This window comes from Monodon monoceros, unplaced genomic scaffold (assembly GCF_005190385.1).
Source record: "Monodon monoceros isolate NGI ecotype Baffin Bay Population unplaced genomic scaffold, NGI_Narwhal_1 Super_Scaffold_10, whole genome shotgun sequence".
Lineage (NCBI taxonomy): Eukaryota > Metazoa > Chordata > Mammalia > Artiodactyla > Monodontidae > Monodon > Monodon monoceros.
In genome coordinates this window covers 42925706-42946549 of record NW_021703766.1, presented here as the reverse complement: position 1 = coordinate 42946549, position 20844 = coordinate 42925706, and the positions used below count along the sequence as shown (strand labels likewise).

Here is a 20844-nt window from a genome sequence, read left to right as displayed (position 1 = left end):
TCCTCACCACGACTCTGCTCGCTCTGAGCTATCACTGTCTGAGGGGCAGGGCTGGGGGCTGCCTGAGTCATTGCAGCATCACCCAGCACAGGGCAGGCCCAGAGAGGACACTCAAGGAATGTCTGTTGGTTAAAGGGACAACCATTCTCAGCCTTACCCGGGGACTTCAGACAGAACTGGGGGGTGGTTCTCTCCCCAGAGGGGGCATCCCAGCTCCAGACCCCTGAACGATCCCCCAGCCCCAACAGACAGAGACAAGGGCAAGGGCCCAGGCCCAAGCTTAGAAAAATAGGACTTTCTTGTTGTGTCCCGGTGCCCGCAACACCCTCCCCATCAGAGTTTTAAAAACCGTGAGCAATTTGGTGAGTCTGAAGCCAGGTCCCACAGGGTGTCCGGGTCCTGCTACCCCTGGAGCCAGAAGGGCCATAGAGGTGGGCGCGAAGCTAGGGTCCCATGGGTTCGTGGCTGGGCCCCCAGGGCTCACAGTCCAGCTGGACCACGGTGTGGGCCCTGGGTGCGGCCGGCTCAGGAGCCGGCGGGGCCAGCGTGGGGCCCAGGGCGCCATTGGTCTGGGAGCAAACGCTGCTGACAGGCGCAGGTGCCTTGGTCTTGCCCGGGGGTTGGCCACCGTGCACCTTGTAGCGCATGAGCAGCACGAAGATGAAGACCAGTACCGAGGCCACGATAACACCACCCAGTGCGATGATCATAGTGCCGCCCAGGAAGGGTGCGTGCGGGGCCCCGCAGGGCCGCAGCGCTGGCTCAGTGGAGAAGCGGTGGCAGCCCACAGGCCGTGTGGCTGTCAGCCCCGTGGCGCCGTCCTCGTACACGGCTAGCACACACAGATCGTAGGTGCGGCCTGATGCCAGGTCCGTCAACAGGAAGGAGCTGCTGTCGGCTGGGATCATCCTGGAGGGACAGACAGGTGGGAGTCAGGTCTCCGGCTGCCCAGCACCCACCCTGCACTCTGCCCCAACCCTCCGAGCTGGAGGATTTCCCCCCAGGCCACTGTCTCATTTCACCCTAGCCCCTGAGTTCCCTGTAACCACTACCGGAATTCCCTTTGGTCTGATACCCATGAGCTGCCCAATATCCCTCCGTTCTGTTAGCCTGTTTCCCCCGAGCCCACCCTCTCATTTTCCCACTGCTCGAATACCCATGTGATCTCCCTGTGGCCTTAACGCCCAAATTCCCTCTAGTGCCGCTGCCCGCTTCCCCTCTGCGCTGCTGCCCAGCTTCCCGCTAGCCCCACTGCCCCCCATGTGGGGTTTCATTTTATACCCCACTGCCTGGTTCCCATCCTGCACTGCCCCCCAATTTCCCACCAGCCTCCAAGTTCCCTCTAGCTCTGCTGCCCAGTTCATCTCCACTCTCCTGCCTGACTTCACGCTGGTCCCCCCACCCTACTCTCCCCTAGCTCACTGCCCGAGTCCCTCCAGTTTACTACCCCATTTCCCGCCAGCCCACCACCGAGTTCCCTCCAGCCCTGCTGCCAGACATCTCTCCAACTCAGCACCCAGTTTTGTTCTAATGCTGTCTGGTATCCCTCTAACCTGATGCCCATTTCCTTCTAGCCACACCTCCCCGCCCCCCACGCCCATCCAATTTCCCTCTAATCCCACCTCCCAGTCTCCCTCTAGACCTTCACCTAATTTCCCTCTGCTCCTCTGACTTTCCTCCAGCAGGTGCCTGGTTTCCCTTTTCCAGCTGCCTGACTTTCCTCTAGTGTTAAACCTAGAACTCTCTCTAATCTAACCACCCGATCCCCCCATACTGCTGATGCCCGATTTCCTTCTAACCTGCCAATGAATGTCCCCCAAGCCCCGCTGCCGCTGCTGTGTTATTATTACCGTATCCACAGCCTGCTTTCCAGTGAGTCCTGTCATCTGGCTCCATTTTCATTAAACTGATGTGCCTCAGTTATCATTGCTGAGTTCTTTTTCTCCCTGTTGCCTTATTTCTTTCCACTTCTGTCCCCTGATTCTCTTTTATCTCTCTAGCCTGGTTTCTATTTATCCTTATCTTTCCCATTCCCTTTTATCCTTAGTACCCAATTCCACTATATTTCCTTTTGTAGCATGGCACCCTGTTGCAGATTTAACTTGTTTTATAATCTGTTTTATTCTTAAACTGCTTTAATGAGGGAACTCCATGATTATCTCTAGGAGGGTGATGATCTAGGAGAGCATTTGTCCCGTCCCCTGACAGGCAAGGTAGATAGGACTTGTGTGACTTGCAGGTGTGGGCCCTCCATGGAATCTACTGAGTACCGCTGTCTACGAAAGGGAGTGGAAAAAGCTCGTTGGATTTCCGGGACTGAAAAGGAAATCAAGTGACTATCTTTTGAGGTTTGGGCTTCTGGGGAGGCACAGGGAACCCAGGTACTGGGTTTACGAGGTGAAGACCCCAGGCCTTGGGAGGCCCAGTCCTCTGCAGCCAGGTGTCAGGGGCTGTACCCTTGGCCCAGCCTGGCAGTGAGGACAGGGAGCCATCCACAGGCATCCATGCAAGCCTGGACTTGGGTGAGATGTGCCAGCACATCTGGATGAGAGCCACCACTAGTGACCACATGTGGCCACAGCAGATGTTCCATGTGCTCTCCGGCTTGGGGGCAGAAGTTATGTAACCTGCCTCTTGGAGTGTGTAAACCCCAAGTTTTGTGTTTGCAGCAAGAGAAGGGAGAAGGGAGCCCCCAGCAGTCACCCAGAGGTGGAGCTTGAACTAGGTTTAACTTGATTTAGAAAACCAAAAGTTGAGATGTCACCACGTTGGAACTCCAAACACATGGAGCAGGTCACACCGCACAAACGCAAAGCCTAATCTTTATGTAACGTCCTCCCCCATTTTCCTTTTAGCCTCTGGTCTGAGTTCTTTGCAGCCAGGCTGCCTCACTGCATTTTTCCCATGATCCGTGTACTCTCCCGCTTGATCTCTTTTTCTTCCTGCAGACTGGCTTGAGTCTAGCCCTGTCATCTGGAAATACCCGGCTTCTCTTTACTACTTAAGTTGGTTGGTATCCCCTCAACTTTGCCCCTCACCCCCAATTATCTTTTTACTCTTCTGGCCTGATTAGTATTTATTCTTGCTGCCTTCTTTCTTTTTTACCACTGCTGCCAGATTTCTTTTACCCTCTCTGCCTGATTTCTTTTACCTCTGCTGTCTGATTGCCTTTGTAACCTTGCAGCCTCATTTCCAGTGCTGCAACCTGGGGTATCAGTAGGTGCTCCTCCAGCCCTCCCTCCACCTCGCTCCCCCACCCAATCTGCCCGCCGCCTGGACCCTGCACCTGTAGACGAGGATGTCGTCGGCTGAGCTGTTGTACTGGATTTGGTACATGCGGATGCCTGGGAAAGGCCGCTGATCTGGCCACTGGACTAGAGCAGCTGTGGCCCCATGCTCAGTCACCTGGACGCCACGGTCGGTAGGGGGCCCGGCGTCAGCCGCCTTGGAGGAGGCAGAGACCGAGGCAGCAGAGGGCGGGGTGAGGGCATCAGGATCCCCGTCCCGCGGGGGGTCGCAGCTTGTGCTGTTGGCTAGCTGGGGGGGCGGCGGGGGGCCCACGGTCAGCTCCACAGCAGCCGTGGCCTCGCCAGCTGCATTGGCCGCGATGCAGGTAAAGATGCCGCCATCGCCCGGCTCGGTGACCAGCAGCTCCAGCGTCCCGTTAGGGAAGGCGCGAGCTCGGCTCGAGTTGCCCAGCAGCCGGCCCTGGGGTGACACCCAGCGCACACGGGGCTCGGGGTCGCCCACTGCCCGGCAACGCAGGGCGGCTGGCCGACCGGCAGGCACGGCCAGGGGCGGCGAACGGTGTGTCACCACGGGGGGCTCGCACACAAACTCCTCCTCACCCACAGCCCAGAAGTAGCGGCCACCCAGGGCCGGCGGGGAGGCGCAGGCCTCGAGGTCGTCCTCCCGCGCCAGCCGCCGGAGCCACACCAGCTCGCAGTTGCAGTGCAGGGGGTTCCCGCCGAAGGCCAGCACCAGGGCGGACGCGGGGGAGCCGCGGGGCCTGGCCAGCAGTGGCAGGCGGGAGAAGAGTGGGTCGGGCGGGATGGTGGTTAGGCGGTTGGAGGTCATGTCCAGCCGCGCCAGCTTGTGCAGGCGGGAAAAGGCGCCGGCGGGCACGGAAGCCAGTAGGTTGTGGTCGAGGCCCAGCGTGTTGACGTTGCCCAGGCGGCCCAACGCCTCCCAGGGCAGCTGTTCGAGGTTGTTGTAGGAGAGGTCGAGGTCCTCGAGTGTCTCAGCGCAGTCGTCCAGGGCCCCAGCCGCCAGCGCTGCCAGCTGGTTGTTGCTCAGGATGAGGTGGCGTAAGTTGACCAGGCCGCGCAGCTGCCCCTCACCCAGCGAGGTCAGCCGGTTGCCGTCCAGGTGCAGAGCGCGCAGGGCGCGAAGGTCAGCGAAGGCGCCGGCGGCCACGTGGCGGATGGTGTTGCGTGACAAGCTCAGGTGCAGCAGGCCCGTCATGTTGGCCAGGTCACGGCGCCGCACGGTCGCGATGAAGTTGTCCGCCAGGCGCAGCTCGGCCGCCCGGCGGTCCAGCGAGGGTGGAACGAACAGAAGGCCTGCCCCCGGGCACAGCACGCTTAGGGGCAGGGACTGTGTCTGGCAGCGGCAGCGGCGGGGACACGGGCTGGGTGTGGCTGGCTGGGGTGGAGACGAGGCGGGGGCCAGAGGCAGCAGGCAGAGGAGCAGAGGGAGGACGGCCATCGCGGGCAGGGGCGGCCTGCAGGGAAGAAGGGGGGAGTTAGGGCGGGCTGAGGCCAGAAGTGGGGGGGTGGCTAAACGGGTTGGGGTGGTCTGAGACCAGAAGAGAAGGTCACAGAGCAGAAGACTTGGTCAAAGATGGTCAGAGAGAGGACTGGTCAGACAGATCAAAAGCCAGAGGTGACGGTCAAAGACTCAGAGAGATGTTTCCCGGGGGAACCCAGGGAGCAGAAATGTGCAAAGACGGTCAGAGGGAAGGGAGGTGATTAGAAACGGTTAGCGACAGTCAGAGAACAGGATCAGCAGTCAGGGTGGGTAGAAGGTAAGCCAGAGAGCTTTAGACATGGTCAGAGAGATACTCAGAGATGGCCCAAGAGAGGAGAGTTGGTCAGGGTAGTGGGAATGATTAGAAGTAGCCAGACATGACCAGAGAAGAGAGGTGGTTAGAGATGGTCAAGAAGATCAGAAATGGACAGAGAGGGGAAGTGGCCAGGGGTGGTCAGATCCAGGAGAGATGGTCAAAGATGGTCCAAAATGGTCAAAAGGCAGAGAGGCAGTCAGAGAGAGGAGGAGAGGACAGACATGTCAGAGACAGCTGGACATGGGACAGACGGTTAGGATGATGGGTGTGGGGAGAAGTCATCCGAGAGAGGAAAGGCAACCAGAGATGTTAGAAATGATCAGAGAACACCAATGAGCAAGAGAGACACAGAGAAGAGAGGTGGTCAATAAAGGCCAGGATGGTCACAGACTGGCAGCTGGAGTCAGGAGTGGGTGGAGGGCAAGAGAGATGGTGAAAGATGGTCCGAGAGAGGAGAGGCGGATAAAGGAAGTCAGAGAGGAGAGATGGATGGAAGCGGCTGGAGAGAACAGTGGTAGAAAAAGAGGTCAAAGATGGTCAGAGACAGTCACAGGTCAAGGCTTAGGGTCAGGGGTAGACACAGGCACGAGAGCTGCTGAAAGATGATTAGAGACCGGTACCTTGGACAGCGATATCAAAGGTGGTCATTGAGTGAAACAGTAGAGAGAGGTGGCTGGAGAGAGAAGCTGTGGACAGGGGGGTTAAAGATGATGATCAAAGACAGAAGTGGCAGACAGAGACGGTCACTGAGAGGAGAGGTGGCCAGAGGTAGCCAGAGAGAAGAACAGTGGACAGAAGTGTCAAAGATGATCAGAGAGAGGAGAGGTGAATAGAGATGGTCAGTGAGAGGAGAAGCAGAGAAAGGAGACTGGAGAGCGGAATGGTGGACAGGAGAGGCAGCTGGAGATGATCAAATAAGACAGATGGTAGGAAGACGCTGGAGAGCCGGGGGGGGGGAGGGGGTGGTGGTGAGTGGGTCACAGACCTGGAGATGCCATCAACTGGGGAAGAGGAGGTTAGAGAGGGGCAGGGCTGGCCAAATGTCCAGAGAGTGTTTGAAGCAGAGCAGGAGCTGGAGGCAGACCCTTGTGAGGGGATATCTGTTTCCTGGGGAAACTCCAAAGGTGCCCAGGGGAACCTGGTAATCCTTACCTCCACCCCCAGTCACAAAGTTCCTCCCAAGTCCCTCCCCACTATGGGGCCTCCCAGTAGTCTTACCTGAGCTGGAAGCAACCCCAGGGAGCAGAGTCCTCAAGCTCCAAGGGGGTCAGGGGTCTGGAGGGGGTGCCTGGTCATTCCTTCCCTGTCCCCAAGGCCTCTGTAGAGGGACCGTCTGTTGTGTCTCAGCTCAGATCTGTGGCCACGGAGTCTTGATACTTTGATATCCTTGATACTTTGATAGACCTGGATACTTTGGGTCCTAGATCTCCAAATATTGGGCCTCTAAGGGTCCAGTTTTAGAGACCCAGGCCCCAGTTTGGGTTGCTTGGAGTCATGGTCTCCCAGCTCCAGTCCTGGGATGCTAAACAGTCAAATGGAGAGTTTAAGATCTGAGTCCCAAGCCCAGTCTTGGGATCCGATACTGGGGTGCTGGGTTCAGATACTGGGGCTCTGAGTCAAGATTTGCCCCAAATTTCAGTATTCAGGTTTGCAGCAAGGACTTCAGGCCCAAACTCAGGTTTAGGCCCTTTGGAATGCCAGGGTTCAGATCTTGGAATCTGAGGCCTAAAGTCTCAGGGTTGGGGTCCCAAATAGTGGGTTCCACGGTATAGAAATGAGAATCCAGTCCCAGATTTCAAGGTCCCAGGCACAGAGCTCAGAGTTCAGCTCCAGATTTGGGGTTTTAGATGCCAAATCTTGAGGTTCAGGCTCCAAATCTTGGGGTCCATATTCAAATTCTTGGGGTTCAGCCTCCAAATCTTGGGGTCCCAGGGACTAATGTTGAGATTTCAGCCCCAGATATTGATGTTCAGGCTCCAGGTCTTGGGGTCCCAGCCCCAAATCAGGCTCCCAGGCTTGGGCTTCCAGATCTCTGGAGCCAATCTCGGGGTGCAGGCCCCAGATTTCGGGGTGCGGGTCCTGGATCTGGGGTGGCGGCGTCCGGACTTGCTTCCCAGGCTGCGGCGGGGGCTGGCCCAGAGGGAGGGGGGCGGCTGCGGTGGGGGCGGGGGGGCGGCCAGGCAGCCCCGGGGGCCGGGGTGGGGCGAGGCCTGGACAGACACCGACACGCGGGGTGGGGGCACCGCAGCACAGGCCGGGGCGCAGGGGGGAGGGGCCGCGCTCAGAGACCCCTCCCCCGCCGGGGCCGGGGCGGGGGCCGGGCAGGTGCGGGGCAGGCGGGCCGGGTCCGGGCGCTCCCGCGGCCTCCTCGCCGGGAACCCAGGGCCGTGCGCGCGCCCGTGCTTAAAGGCGCAGGCCCCGCGCGCGCCCGCACTTAAAGGTGTAGGCAGGTCCCCTCGCTCAAAGGCGCGCCCCTGGCCTCACCTCTCACGGAGTCGTTCTGGCTTTGCTTCAGAGGGAGAATCCTTGGATAAAGAGAGAGTCAGAGAGATAGAGAGAGACACAGAGACTGAGACAGAGAGACACACAGAGATAGAGAAAGACAGAGATAAAAAGGCAGGCTTAGATTGAGGGACAGAGAGGAGTAGAATGAGAGAGAGGCAGATAGAGAGACAGAGAGATAGGAAGAGACACACATATTCAAGGAGAGATGGAAATACAGAGACAGTGACAGACCCAGAAAGAAAAAGAGAGACAAGAGACAGCACAAGTTAGAGATCGAGATAAAGTCAGAGAGACAGAGAAATGGGAGAGAGACAGAGACAGAGACAGAGACAGACTGACCTGGGGCAACTCAGCTATGAGGATGGGTACGTGTATATATGTGTGTGTCCAGTTCTCATTCACAGCCTTGAATGTGGTTCTCCATCCCAGAGCCCCTGGTCCCCACAGAAGCCTGTATCCTTCTGTCCCTGTGCCTCAGCACCACCTCTCTGGGATGTCCATCCCTCAGGTGGAGTTTCCTTTCTTGAACCCTGCCCAGCAACAAGCCTGATCTTTCAGGCCAGAGGGGAGACTCTGCTCCGTCCCAAGACTCCTTGCCCTGGCTGCAAGGGGAAAACTTGGCTCCAAGACCCTGTGCCCTCTGGATTTAGAGGTAGACCTCAAGATACACTGGCCAGATATCCCATGGAGGAAGGAGAAATTAGGAATTGGGAGAGAGGCAGGGGGTTGGCTGGGTTGACCCAGAAAAGTATGTCCACTGCCTTCCCCTCTCCCCAACTCAGGTCCACTGCCCCACAGAATATCCTACTAGAATTGTACTAACACATGACTCACCAGGAGTGGTGTCTTCCTGTGCTGATGCTTGTGGAGGATAGTGGAGGAGAGGATAGGGGGGTGGGTTCCACATGTTTCCTGGCAGATGGTTTTGCAGGAAGAGGAATGTGGGCCGTGGTCTACAAGCCTCGCCTGGGAACGTTGCTATAGGTTATAGCAGCGTGGGGGACTTAACCTTTTGCAAACCCTCGTCCGAAGGGGGCACAGCCTTGGCTTGTGGTCATGGCCCTACCCTGGGGGGACCTGATCAAAAACCACCCCCGGGAACCCCCAACTGAGCAGAGGAGCAAAGTAACCTTGTTGGGGGTGGGGGCATGAATGCACATCCACCCTGGCATCCCTAGCTCTGCTGAAGGTTTCAGAACAGACTTTTGGCTCCTTCCACTTGTGTGTATTGAAAAATTGCAGCTAAAATTAACTCAGCTCTAGGGTCCACCTTTCCCAATCATTAGCAAAGTTCATCAGTGCTCCTGGCCCAGCACAGCAGATACGGTTTCTTAGAAGCTCAGAAAAAGGGTGAGAAATTTCAGAGACGCTGCAGAAGTGGTGGAGGTGGGGGAGATAGAGGAAAATACTTGGAGACAATCCCAAACAGACTGGGATTAGAATTCAGAGGATCTGGCTGATTTGGTGTATGGCCCCAGGAAATAGGCAAGGGAGGGAGGGGGAAGAGTGAGGCAGAGGAGGAACAAAGTTAATAGAAGGTGCAGACGAGGAATGGGTTACCTCTTTGGGCAACTGGGGCTCAGTTCTGCTGGGGAACATTAAGGAACCCTGTAGAACACATCAGAATTGTCGTTCCTTCCCTTCCTTCCCTGCTGCAAAGTTCAGAGAGGCTGGGGCATTTGTCCACAGAATCTTGCCCCCTTTGGTGATGACTCTCCCTTGGTGAGAGGGGGTGGTACTGAGAGCCATCTGAGATCTGAGGTGGAAAAGCAGAGGGATGACTTGCATGAACTAGACCCAAGGTCCTCACATTTTAGCTGCATCAGGATCACCTGGAGGACTTGTTAACCATAGATCTCCAGGCCCCAGTCCCAGAGTTTCTGATTTGCATGTCTACCTTCCCAGGTGATGGTAATGCTGCTGGTCCAGGGACCACACTTTGAGAACCACTGGGCTAAACCAGGAACATCTGCAATGTGTGTGGTACTGTCCACCACACCTATGCCAAAACCTTGCGAATTGAGGGCATGCAGCACCCCAAATGTGTGCCAAAGAAACTAACATGTTTAGAGACATAAAGAGAGATTTGGCAACAAAGAAAGGCGGAGGCCAAGATGCTAGTTCAACATTTACTTTGGATTTCTGGGCATGGTTGTGTGCTAGATGACACTGCAGTAGAAGTGTGACCAAGACAGCGTCAGGTCCTGCTTCACTGAGCTCACATTCTAAAAGGGAGTAAGACACATCTCTAGACAGCCTGGCGTGGTCAAGGTGGGGATGGGAGAAGCTTGGGCTAGAAAGATTGGGACTGTCATGACAGAAGTCCAGGCCATAGTGGTCAAAGTGTGCTAGGGGAAGCACAGGGCAAAATAATAAGGGCTCTGATGACAAAGCACAGGCCACAGTGGTCAGGGCTCTCATGCGGGAAACAGAGGGTGTGGGCCCCAGAGGCAGAGTCCAACCCTTCTCCCCCCAACTCCCCCACCCCCGGAGTCAGGAGGGCTTCCCGGAGGAGGGGGTCTTTATACTGAGATCTTAAGAATAAGTACGAATGAAGCAGGTGGGCAAAGGGACCCCCTATGCCATTTGTGTGCCCTCATGCCACAGCATGTGCAGTCTGGGGGGGTGGTCCCTGTGGTGCTTGAATAGCACCGTGTATGTGTCTGCATGTGCTGTAATCTCTCATTGGCTCCTGGAAGGGGATCCTGGTGGGATGCTCGTTTGGGGGACTCCGCTTAATTGCTGCATTTACATAATTGCAACATCTGGAGAAGGGGACAGAAGCAGTGGAAACAGCCACAGCAGGAAGAATGAAGTTAAATTGCCTGAGAGCTGAGGGAGACTTGGGGGGAAGGGAACTGCTCATATCCACACACAGAATCTGCCCCAAAATATACATCCATACTCACACATGCACATCACATACTCAGAGGCTCACCAGAACACACATGGATACAGCAGGCACATGGAACTTATATCACCTGGACTCATGTTCAAATACAGGGGCATACAAAAGTGAATACTTAGACACACTTCCAAAACACACACACAGACTCACACTCAGACATGTGAGAGGTCACATGTGCAGAAACACACTCTGCACACAGATTCTCTCTTGTACACATGTGTGAGCCACACTCCCACACATATGCACAGAAACATATTCAGAGAGTCACATCAGACACCTCCATGGGATGGGCATACACATGCAGATGTGTGCACACATACATTCAAACCAACGGATTCAGTCTGTCTGCCAAAAAGGGGTCGCTTTATAAATAAACTTAGGCCCCTTCCAAGTCAGGGGGTTGTTAGCGCAAGAAGGGATGGAGGTGGTATCTCCTTATCCTCAACTAGTACCTACCAACTCCTTGTACAACCCAAGTCCAGTCAATGGGGTTCATTGAAATTAGCTCGGCTTTGTAATTAGCACATGAATCAGAGCTGAGAACTAGGGACTCACTTTAAAGATCATGTCTGAAGGTGCACCCCCATGTGGAGGGGTCAAAAGAGTGGGGCAAGGAGATGAGTACATCCTCTCCATCCACACCCCGTACACGCATTCTAACCACCCTAAATCAGATTGATGGGTCCCAAACAAGCACTGACTTCTACACAGCAACCAGGAGACCCTCTACATGAGGTTCTGCTGAACTACGTGGAAGACGGAATGCAACTTTCAAGGTCTGCTTTAATGACTTCCAGCTATCAACATGGAAGAACACTTCCATAAGAACATGGGGAAAGGTTTACATTTGTGCAAAGAATGGAGGGAAATATGCCGAAAACTTTTAACTAGCAAACATAGAGACTTTGGGCCACTGTATAGACCTGCTCTGTGAAAGCCTGAATGCCACAGTTGGGGATTAGAGTCTCATTTTACAGAATGACAAGGAGGGCTCAAGCTTTACTGATATCTGGGGCCAGAAAGGAAGGATCAGTGTGTTAGTGAATGTAATGCCAGCTGCTGTAACAAATAACCCCCGATTCTCAGTGACTTAATACAATAGTTTATTTCTCGCCACAGGTGTCCTGCGTGGTTGGCAGCTATCCTCCATCTGCTGATTCACAGGCCAGATTTGTTAATCTTGCACCTCCATTATTTCCTAGGGCTCAGAATTATCTGCTTCTACCTGGCAAATGGGAGGAGACAGAGTGGAGAAGTTTCACCAGCTTCTTAAAAAAACTTGGCCCAGAAGTGACATTCTACAGATTTCCCTTCTGCTCATATCTTATTGGAGAGATGCAAGGGGGGCTGAGAACATATTTCTAGGCTGGGCATCTCCCTCTCAGTCACAGTTATGCAAGGAGAGTGTGGATTATAATGGAGCCAACGTCAGCCACCACCAGATCCACAACCTCAGGGGAAGCAGCAGAAAGAGGCTATGAGATCTCCTTCCATCCACTACATGGAGTCCTGCTCCAGGGAGAAGTTCCCAGCCCCACCCTGACCACCCACCCACCCATCTACCCTGGTTCCCTGCCTTTGGGGTGGGTGACCACAAATTTGACTCCTTTGAGGGCAAAGAGAATCTGACTTGATTTGATAAACCTTTAGGTCACTGCAGAAGGATAATGGTGAGAGCCCGACACTCTTTCTCTAAGCATTTATTGAGCCCTTACTGTGTGTCAGGCCCGATGCTGGGAACATGCCCATGAATGAGACACAGTCCAGGCTTTGGAATTGTGTCTCCTCACAGGGCAGAAAGAGAACAGATGATTTCTGAACCTGTGCTTGTCGCTGTGATATTTCATTATGAACAAGATGGGAGAGAGGGGAGGGGCAAGGAAACCACCAAGTCTGTCTCTCTGTTGGTGACGGTGGGGGTGGGGTTCAGGGAAGGGATGGGGGCAACATTTGAGGGGGTCACCTGGACCAAAAGGGGATAGAGCTTTCTAGGTGTGGACATAATCCCTGTATGCAGACCCATGTGCTAATCAGAAACCTATGATTCCAGTTCCTAACACAAGCCACTGCTGATTCAAGTGCTAATCAGAAATCTGATCCCTGTGAAATCTGATCCCATGTTCTGATTCATGCGCTAATTATAAATCTATGTTGATTGCGAACTCTGTCCTGGAGAAGGGCTAAATCACAAACTTGGGCAGGAACACATGCTGATACCCATCAACTCAAAGAGATCCACGTTGTTAATGGCCATCTAGAGTTGATTCCTGTGCTAATTACAATCTTGGGATAATTTAATAGAATGATCAGAGGGTGTTAAATTCATAGTGAAGAAGACTCTGAAGACTCTGAGACTCTGAAGCCTGACAGCCTAGGTTTAAATTCCATTCCTGTAAAGAGGGGGCTGATAGTAAATCAAATGTCTTTGGGGAGAATTAAATGAGTTAATACAAGTAAAGCGCTGGGAGCAGGGCCTGGCATCTAAGAGCTTACTCGCTAAGTACTAGCTGTAATAATAATGATAATAAGCAGCCAACAGTTATTGTTCTGATTTCATGTAATTCTCATAGCGGGCTCTACCTGCAATCTCTTCACCACCTTCCTTGGCCCAGGTCTGAGGGCCTCATCCTCTGGAAAGGTTTCCCAGAGCTTCCCAGGGACCAGGGAGTCCCCAGTCCCGCCTTCGCCCCTATCCCTTTCAGCACCCTTCCCAGGCCAGGGCGTAACCGCTCAATCGCCACTTGGGGGCAGCAACACACCGTTCAGCAGCTGCGCGCGCGGCGCATTGTGGGGCGCGTAGGCTTGAGGGCAGGTTAAGCGGTGGCTTGGGTCAGCATGCGAACTGCGTTTCCCGGAAGGCCACGCGACACCCTCTGCCTCACCTTGCTCAAATCTTGGAAGCGGAGGTCTCCCCCCACAGAGGGCGCGCTTCCAGAGCGGCGCGGGGGATTATGGGGTGTAGGGACTGAGGCCCGCGCGGGAAGGAGGGGTTGCTGCGCAGGCGTGGGTGGCCTGTAGCGCCCGCTGGACCTTAGCTGGTGGGAGGCCTTGGAGCCACAGACGCGGAGCTGAAGTTGAAGCAGCGGTGCAGGATATGCAGTCCATTACTCGAGGAAGAGCGGGATCCCCGCCCCCCCCCGCTCCACCCCCCCTCCCCACACTGTGTGTGTCCTGGAACCAGCTCACCAGCCGTCAGGCTCTCTCCTGCATCTCCACTGTCCCTAGTATTTCCTTGGCGCTACAGTCTTTTTTTTTTTTTTTTTTAATTTATGTATTTATTTATTTTTGGCTGCGTTGGGTCTTTGCAGGCTTTCTCTAGTTGTGGCGAGCGGGGGCTACTCTTCGTTGCGGTGTGTGGGCTTCTCATTGCAGTGGCTTCTCTTGTTGGGGAGCACGGGCTCTAGGCACACGGGCTTCAGTAATTGTGGCTCGTGGGCTTAGTTGCTCCGCGGCGTGTGGGGTCTTCCCACACCAGGGCTCAAACCCGTGTCCCCTGCATTGGCAGGCGGATTCCTAACCACTGCGCCACCAGGGAAGTCCCAGTGCTCCAGTCTTAAGAGGAAAAAAAAAATCCTTCTTTTCTCTCATTTCCTTTTATAGCCACACCCCCTTTTAAAAAAAACCACCTTACTATAGTAACGTTCAACCATGCACAAAAATAGAATAGTACGATGATCCTCCAGCTACCCATGCAACAATTATCAACATATGACCAGTCTTGTTTTATTTTTTCCGCTTCCCTCCCTGGCTGAATTTGTTTAAAGCAAATGCCAGACATCATATGATTTCATCCATAAATACTTCTGTATGTATCTCTAAAATATAAGGTTCTTAAAAAAAAAACACCTTTATCACCTAAAAAACGAATAATTCCATAATATTATCCAATATCCAACCCATCACCAAATTTCCCTGATCATCTTATAAATGTCTCCTAACTGTTAGCTTGTTCAAATCAGAATCCAAACAGGATAGTGCATTGCATTTTGTTGGTACCTCTTTAAGTCTTATTCAATGACAGTTCCCCCTCACTCCCATCTATCTCACAGTCTGGTTGCACTTCTTGGTGTCCTTTAATATGTTCTTCGGTCCCCTGTATGCCCTGCAAACTGGTAAATCTAGAGGCTGGGTCGGATTCAGATTCAATTTAGGGGTAAGTATGCTTCGTGGGTGATGACAAGTCCTTCCATCAGGAGGCACATAATACTGCCTGGATGTTTCTTTTTGTGTGTGATGTTAATATTCAGTGTTGGGTTTGAGTGTTGTCGGCCTGATCCATCCATTATGAAACCACAGCCAAACTTCAGGAAGGAAGTGTCTCCATGCTCTCCCCTCCATCTCTCTCCCTCTATTTCACAAATGTTGGCGCCTATTACTAAACCTCTTCCTTGTTGCTAAGCTCAAGAGGCAATTCTCCATCCTCAACTCACTGGTCCTGTAATAATGGACCTGTCCTATGCTGTCCAGTAGGGTAGCCACTAGCCACACAAGTGGCTTTTGAGAGGTTAACTAGTTCTAATTGAGATGTGTGCTGTAGGTATAAAATACACACTGCGATTTCAAAGACTACAAAAAGAAGAATGTAAAATATCTCAAGAATTTAAAAAATATTGATAACATGTTGAAACGATAGTTTTGGGATATATTAATAATAAAATACACGAGAGAGCTATTTTATTAAAAGTACTTTCACCTGTTTACTTTTTAAGTGTGGCTACTAGAAATTTTAAAATCACCTATGTGATTCACATTACATTTCTAGTAGAAAGTGTTGTTCTAGACCAGTGGTTTTCAAGTGTGATCTCTGGACCAGGGGCGTTAGCATCAGCATCACATGACAACTTGTTAGAAATGCAAATTCTCTGTCGCCCTGGACCTACTGAACCAGAGTCTCTGGGGATGGGACCCAGCAGTCTGCATTTTACCAAGTCCTCCAGACCATTCCTGTCTGAAAACTCCCCTCCCAGTTTCTGTGACACAGTACCCTCCCAAACCCACCTACTTCTCACCCCTTCACTGTTAGCACCGTGGTCTGAGCATCATTCGGTCCTACCTGGACCACTGCAGTTGCTTACAAACTGGTTTCCTGGCATCTAATCTTGTACCCTACTTGTAGTTCTCACACACAGCTCTGGGGCTCCTCCAAAAACATAAATCAGATCACATTACTTCCCTGCTTAAAACCTTCCAGTGACTTCTTATTGCATTTAGAATAAAATCCAAACTCCTTCCTGTGGCCCCTGCGGCCCCCCCACCTTCACATCGTCCCCCAGCTCGCCCTTCGCTCTTTCTGCCCCAGCCTTGCCACCTTTCTCGCTGTTGCTCACGCTCCCAGCTCTCTCTTGCCTCGGGGACTTTGTGATGGCCATTCCCTCTTCTGAGAACACGGTTCTTTGTAAGACTGGCTCTCCCTTTTCCTTCGGGCCTCAGCTTAGATGTCCTCATCTCCATGCTGCCATGTGTCATTAAAGCCTGGCTCCCTGCACCCATGTTCACACAATGTCACCCACCTTTCATTCTCAGCATGGCACGTACCACACACTGTTCTTCATTTGTCTTATCATGTATGCACACGGGGGCAGGAACTCATCTCTCTAGCCCACCACTTTGTCCTCAGCTCCTCCCACAGTGCCTGCACACAGTAGGTGCTTAAAAAAGGTCTTCTCACTGACCCAGCATGTGAACTTCTACAGCTGCTCCTCCTCAGTCTCTCTAGCTTCCTCCACCTACTCTGAAATCAGAGGAGCGTTGGCATCCATGGTGTTTGAAATCTCAGAACGTTCCCCGTGACAATCCTGATTTCTGGCTTCTGCCACATTGGGATATCTGACAACACAGAGCCCACTTTCCAACTTGGGGCCAGTAGGCTGGAGCTGCTATACCTGTGAGGGCTTGCTGAGGATACAGAAAACAAAGAACAGAGGGACGTTAACACATCGGGGTGGTTATGCAGCAGATAGAGGTGCTGAGGGGCCAAACAAGAGCCAGTGAAGCCATCGGAAATTAACAGCAGTGGGAAGCCACCGCTGCTCCAGGCTGGAAGAACAAAGGGAGGAGGTGGTGTCACCAGAACCCAAAGTCACCTGATAGAAGCTGGAACCCCAGTGGGATTGTCTGGCTGGCTGGACTGTGGAGGGGGCACAACCACAGGGAGAGAGGGAGGAGTTACTGTGGAAGGGGAGAATTGCTCTGGCCTCTTCCTCCTACCCTCCAGGCTCCTGCCACTGCTTTCCACTGGCGGAACCCCAGGTGAATCCAGATGAAGGCGAGATGGAACTGTGGCCTGGGATGCAGGCAGAAAGGGGAGGGCAAGGAACAGATCGGGGCAAATACAGCCCAGAGCAGCACAACATGGGTTCCCCTCCATGCACCAGGGATCCCACTTGGTTGTCCCACGCCAGGCCTCGCTCACTGATTTGCATTACGTGTCTGGCTGCAGTAGGATTAGGGTTAGGGCTGTTTGCAACTCCAATGTTTCAGTTATCTATTGCTGCATAACAAATTATCCCCAAATTAAGCAGCTTAAAACAACCATTTTCTTTTTCTTCCAACTTCATGGATCATAAATTCACAAAGGGACTTCCCTGGTGGTGCAGCTGTTAAGAATCCGCCTGCCAATGCAGGGGACAAGGGTTCGAGCCCTGGTCCGGGAAGATCCTACATGCTGCGGAGCAACTGAGCTCATGCACCACAACTACTGAGCCTGCGCTCTAGAGCCTGTGAGCCACAACTACTGAGCCCACGCGCCTAGAGCCTGTGCTCCGCATCGAGAGAAGTCACTGCAATGACAAACCCGCGCACTGCAACGAAGAGTAGCCCCCGCTCACCACAACTAGAGAAAGCCGGCACGCAGCAACGAAGACCCAATGCAGCCAAAAATCAATAAAATAAAATAAAAAAGAAATTCACAAAGACCTCAGTGGGGCTGTTCTCGTGTGGTGTCTGTGCTGTGGCTGGAGTCCGATGTTGACTGGGGTGGAGTCATTTGAGAACTCTAGGGGCTGATGTCCAAGGTGGCTCACTCACACTGCTGGCAATGTTGCTGGCTGTCGGTTGAGAGCTCGGTGGGCTGTTGACCAGAGCAACTACATGTGGCTACTCCAGCATGGTGACCTTCCATGGTGGCCGGCTTCTTCCAGAGCATGTGTTCCAAAAGATCCAGGCAGAAACTGTATGTTTGTTTGTTTGTTTTTATGACCTGGCCTCAAAAATCCCACAGCATCACTTCTGCAGTCACAAACCCACCCAGATTCAAGATGAAGCTACATAGTTCCCACCTTTTGATGTGAGGAACTTGCTACAAGGAATGTTATTTGAGGCACTGATAGGAGTCCTTTTCTGTCCTGACTCTAGACATTCTCCTGAGATGATCTTCTCTGTTATAGTCTGGTGGCTTTGATGACCAGCTACACGGCTACGATTCCAAGCCCTGTTTGCAGCCCAGACCCTCTCTTGATGTATAGAACGGTTATCAACTGGACATCCCTACTCCCAGATATTATGCAGACACTTCAAAATATCTAAACTCAGGTAATTCTCTTTTTTTCTTATTAGTTATCTATTTTATACATATTAGTGTATATATGTCAATCCCAATCTCCCAATTCATCACACCACCACCACCCCCGCCACTTTCCTTGGTGTCCATACATTTGTTCTCTACATCTGTGTCTCTATTTCTGCCCTGAAAACCGGTTCATCTGTACCATTTTTCTAGGTTCCACATATATGCGTTAATGTACGATATTTGTTTTTCTCTTTCTGACTTACTTCACTCTGTATGACAGTCTCTAGATCCATCCACATCTCTACAAATGACCCAGTTTTGTTCCTTTTCATGTCTGAGTAATATTCCATTGTATATATGTACCACATCTTTATCCATTCGTCTGTCGATGGACATTTAGGTTGCTTCCATGACCTGGCTACTGCAATGAACATTGGGGTGCATGTGCCTTTTGAATTATGGTTTTCTCTGGGTATATGCCCAGTAGTGGTAATTCTATTTTTAGTTTTTTAAGACACCTCCATAGGGGTTGTCTCAATTTACATTCCCACCAACAGTGCAAGAGGGTTCCCTTTTCTCCACATCCTCTCCAGCATTTGTTGTTTGTAGATTTTCTGATGATGCCCATTCTAACTGGTGTGAGGTGGTACCTCATTGTAGTTTTGATTTGCATTTTTCTAATAATTAGTGATGTTGAGCAGCTTTTCATGTGCTTCTTGGCCATCTGTATGTCTTCTTTGGAGAAATGTCTATTTAGGTCTTCTACCCATTTTTGGATTGGGTTGTTTGTTTTTTTAATATTGAGCTGCATGGGCTCTTTATATATTTTGGAGATTAATCCTTTGTCTGTTGATTTCTTTGCAAATATTTTCTCCCATTCTGAGGGTTGTCTTTTTGTCTTGATTATAGTTTCCTTTGCTTTGCAAAAGTTAGTTTCATTAGGTCCCATTTGTTTATTTTTGTTTTTATTTCCATTACTCTAGGAGGTGGATCAAAAAAAATCTTGCTGTGATTTATGTCAGAGTGTTCTTCCTATATTTTCCTCTAAGAGTTTTATAGTGTCCGGCCTTACATTTAGGTCTCTAATCAATTTTGAGTTTATTTTTGTGTATGGTGTTAGGGAGTGTTCTAATTTCATTCTTTTACATGTAGCTGTCCAGTTTTCCCAGCACCACTTATTGAAGAGACTGTCTTTTCTCCATTGTATATCCTTGCCTCCCTTGTCATAGATTAGTTGACCATAGGGGCATGGGTTTCTATGCATGGTATCTCTGGGCTTTCTATCCTGTTCCATTGACCTATATTTCTGTTTTGTGCCAGTACCATACTGTCTTGATTACTGTAGATTGGTAGTATAGTCTGAAGTCAGGGAGTCTGATTCCTCCAGCTCCGTTTTTTTCCCTCAAGACTGCTTTGGTTATTTGGGGTCTTTTGTGTCTCCATACAAATTTTAAGATTTTTTGTTCTAGTTCCATAAAAAATGCCACTGGTAATTTGATAGGGATTGCATTGAATCTGTAGATTGCTTTGGGTAGTATAGTCATTTTCACAATATTGATTCTTCCGATCCAAGAACATGGTATATCTCTCCACCTGTTTGTGTCATCTTTGATTTCTTTCATCAGTGTCTTATAGTTTTCTGAGTACAGGTCTTTTACCTCCTTAGGTAGGTTTATTCCTAGGTATTTTATTCTTTTTGTTGCAATAGTGAATGGGATTGTTTCCTTAATTTCTCTTTCTGATCGTTCATTGTTAGTGTATAGGAATGTAAGAGATTTCTGTGCATTAATTTTGTATCCTGCAACTTTACCAGATTCATTGATTAGCTCTAGTAGTTTTCTGGTGGTATCTTTAGGATTCTCTATGTATAGTATCATGTCATCTGCAAACAGTGACAGGTTTACTTCTTCTTTTCCAATTTGTATTCCTTTTATTTCTTTTTCTTCTCTGATTGTCGTGGCTAGGACTTCCAAAACTATGTTGAATAATAATGGCGAGAGTGGACATCCTTGTCTTGTTCCTGATCTTAGAGGAAATGCTTTCATTTTTTCACCATTGAGAATGATGTTTGCTGTGGGTTTGTCATATATGGCCTTTATTATGTTGAGGTAGGTTCCCTCTATGCCCACTTTCTGGAGAGTTTTTACCATAAATACGTGTTGAATTTTGTCAAAAGCTTTTTCTGCATCTATTGAAATGATCATATGGTTTTTATTTTCAGTTTGTTAATATGGTGTATCACATTGATTGATTTGCATATATTGAAGAATCCTTGCATCCCTGGGATAAATCCCACTTGATCATGGTGTATGATCCTTTTAATGTGTTGTTGGATTCTGTTTGCTAGTATTTTGTTGAGGATTTTTGCATCTGATATTAGTCTGTAATTTTCTTTTTTTTTGTAGTATCTTTGTCTGGTTTTGGTATCAGGGTGATGGTGGCCTCATAGAATAAGTTTGGGAGTATTCCTTCCTCTGCAATTTTTTGGAAGAATTTGAGAAGGATGGGTGTTAGCTCTTCTCTAAATGTTTGATAGAATTCATCTGTGAAGCCATCTGGTCCTGGACTTTTGTTTGTTGGAAGATTTTTAATCACAGTTTCAATTTCATTACTTGTGATTGGTCTGTTCATATTTTCTATTTCTTCCTGCTTCAGTCTTGGAAGGTTATACCTTTCTAAGAATTTGTCCATTTCTTCCAGGTTGTCCATTTTATTGGCATAGAGTTGCTTGCAGTAGTCTCTTAGGATGCTTTGTATTTCTGCAGTGTCGTTGTAACTTCTCCTTTTTCATTTCTAATTTTATTAATTTGAGTCCTCTCCCTCTTTTTCTTGATGAGTCTGGTTAATGGTTTATCAATT

General features: G+C 50.9%; 1 protein-coding gene across 1 annotated transcript; it reads right to left on the bottom strand.

Moving 5' to 3' along the window:
• Positions 1-272: 272 nt before the first annotated feature.
• On the bottom strand, positions 273-7029 carry LRFN3 (leucine rich repeat and fibronectin type III domain containing 3). Its single transcript, XM_029207559.1, has 3 exons — positions 6284-7029; positions 3287-4723; positions 273-909 (listed from the first exon to the last, which is right to left on the bottom strand). The coding sequence occupies exons 2-3, from the start codon at positions 4705-4707 to the stop codon at positions 444-446; spliced, it is 1887 nt and encodes a 628-aa protein (XP_029063392.1). The 5' UTR covers positions 4708-4723; positions 6284-7029; the 3' UTR covers positions 273-443.
• Positions 7030-20844: the final 13815 nt, after the last annotated feature.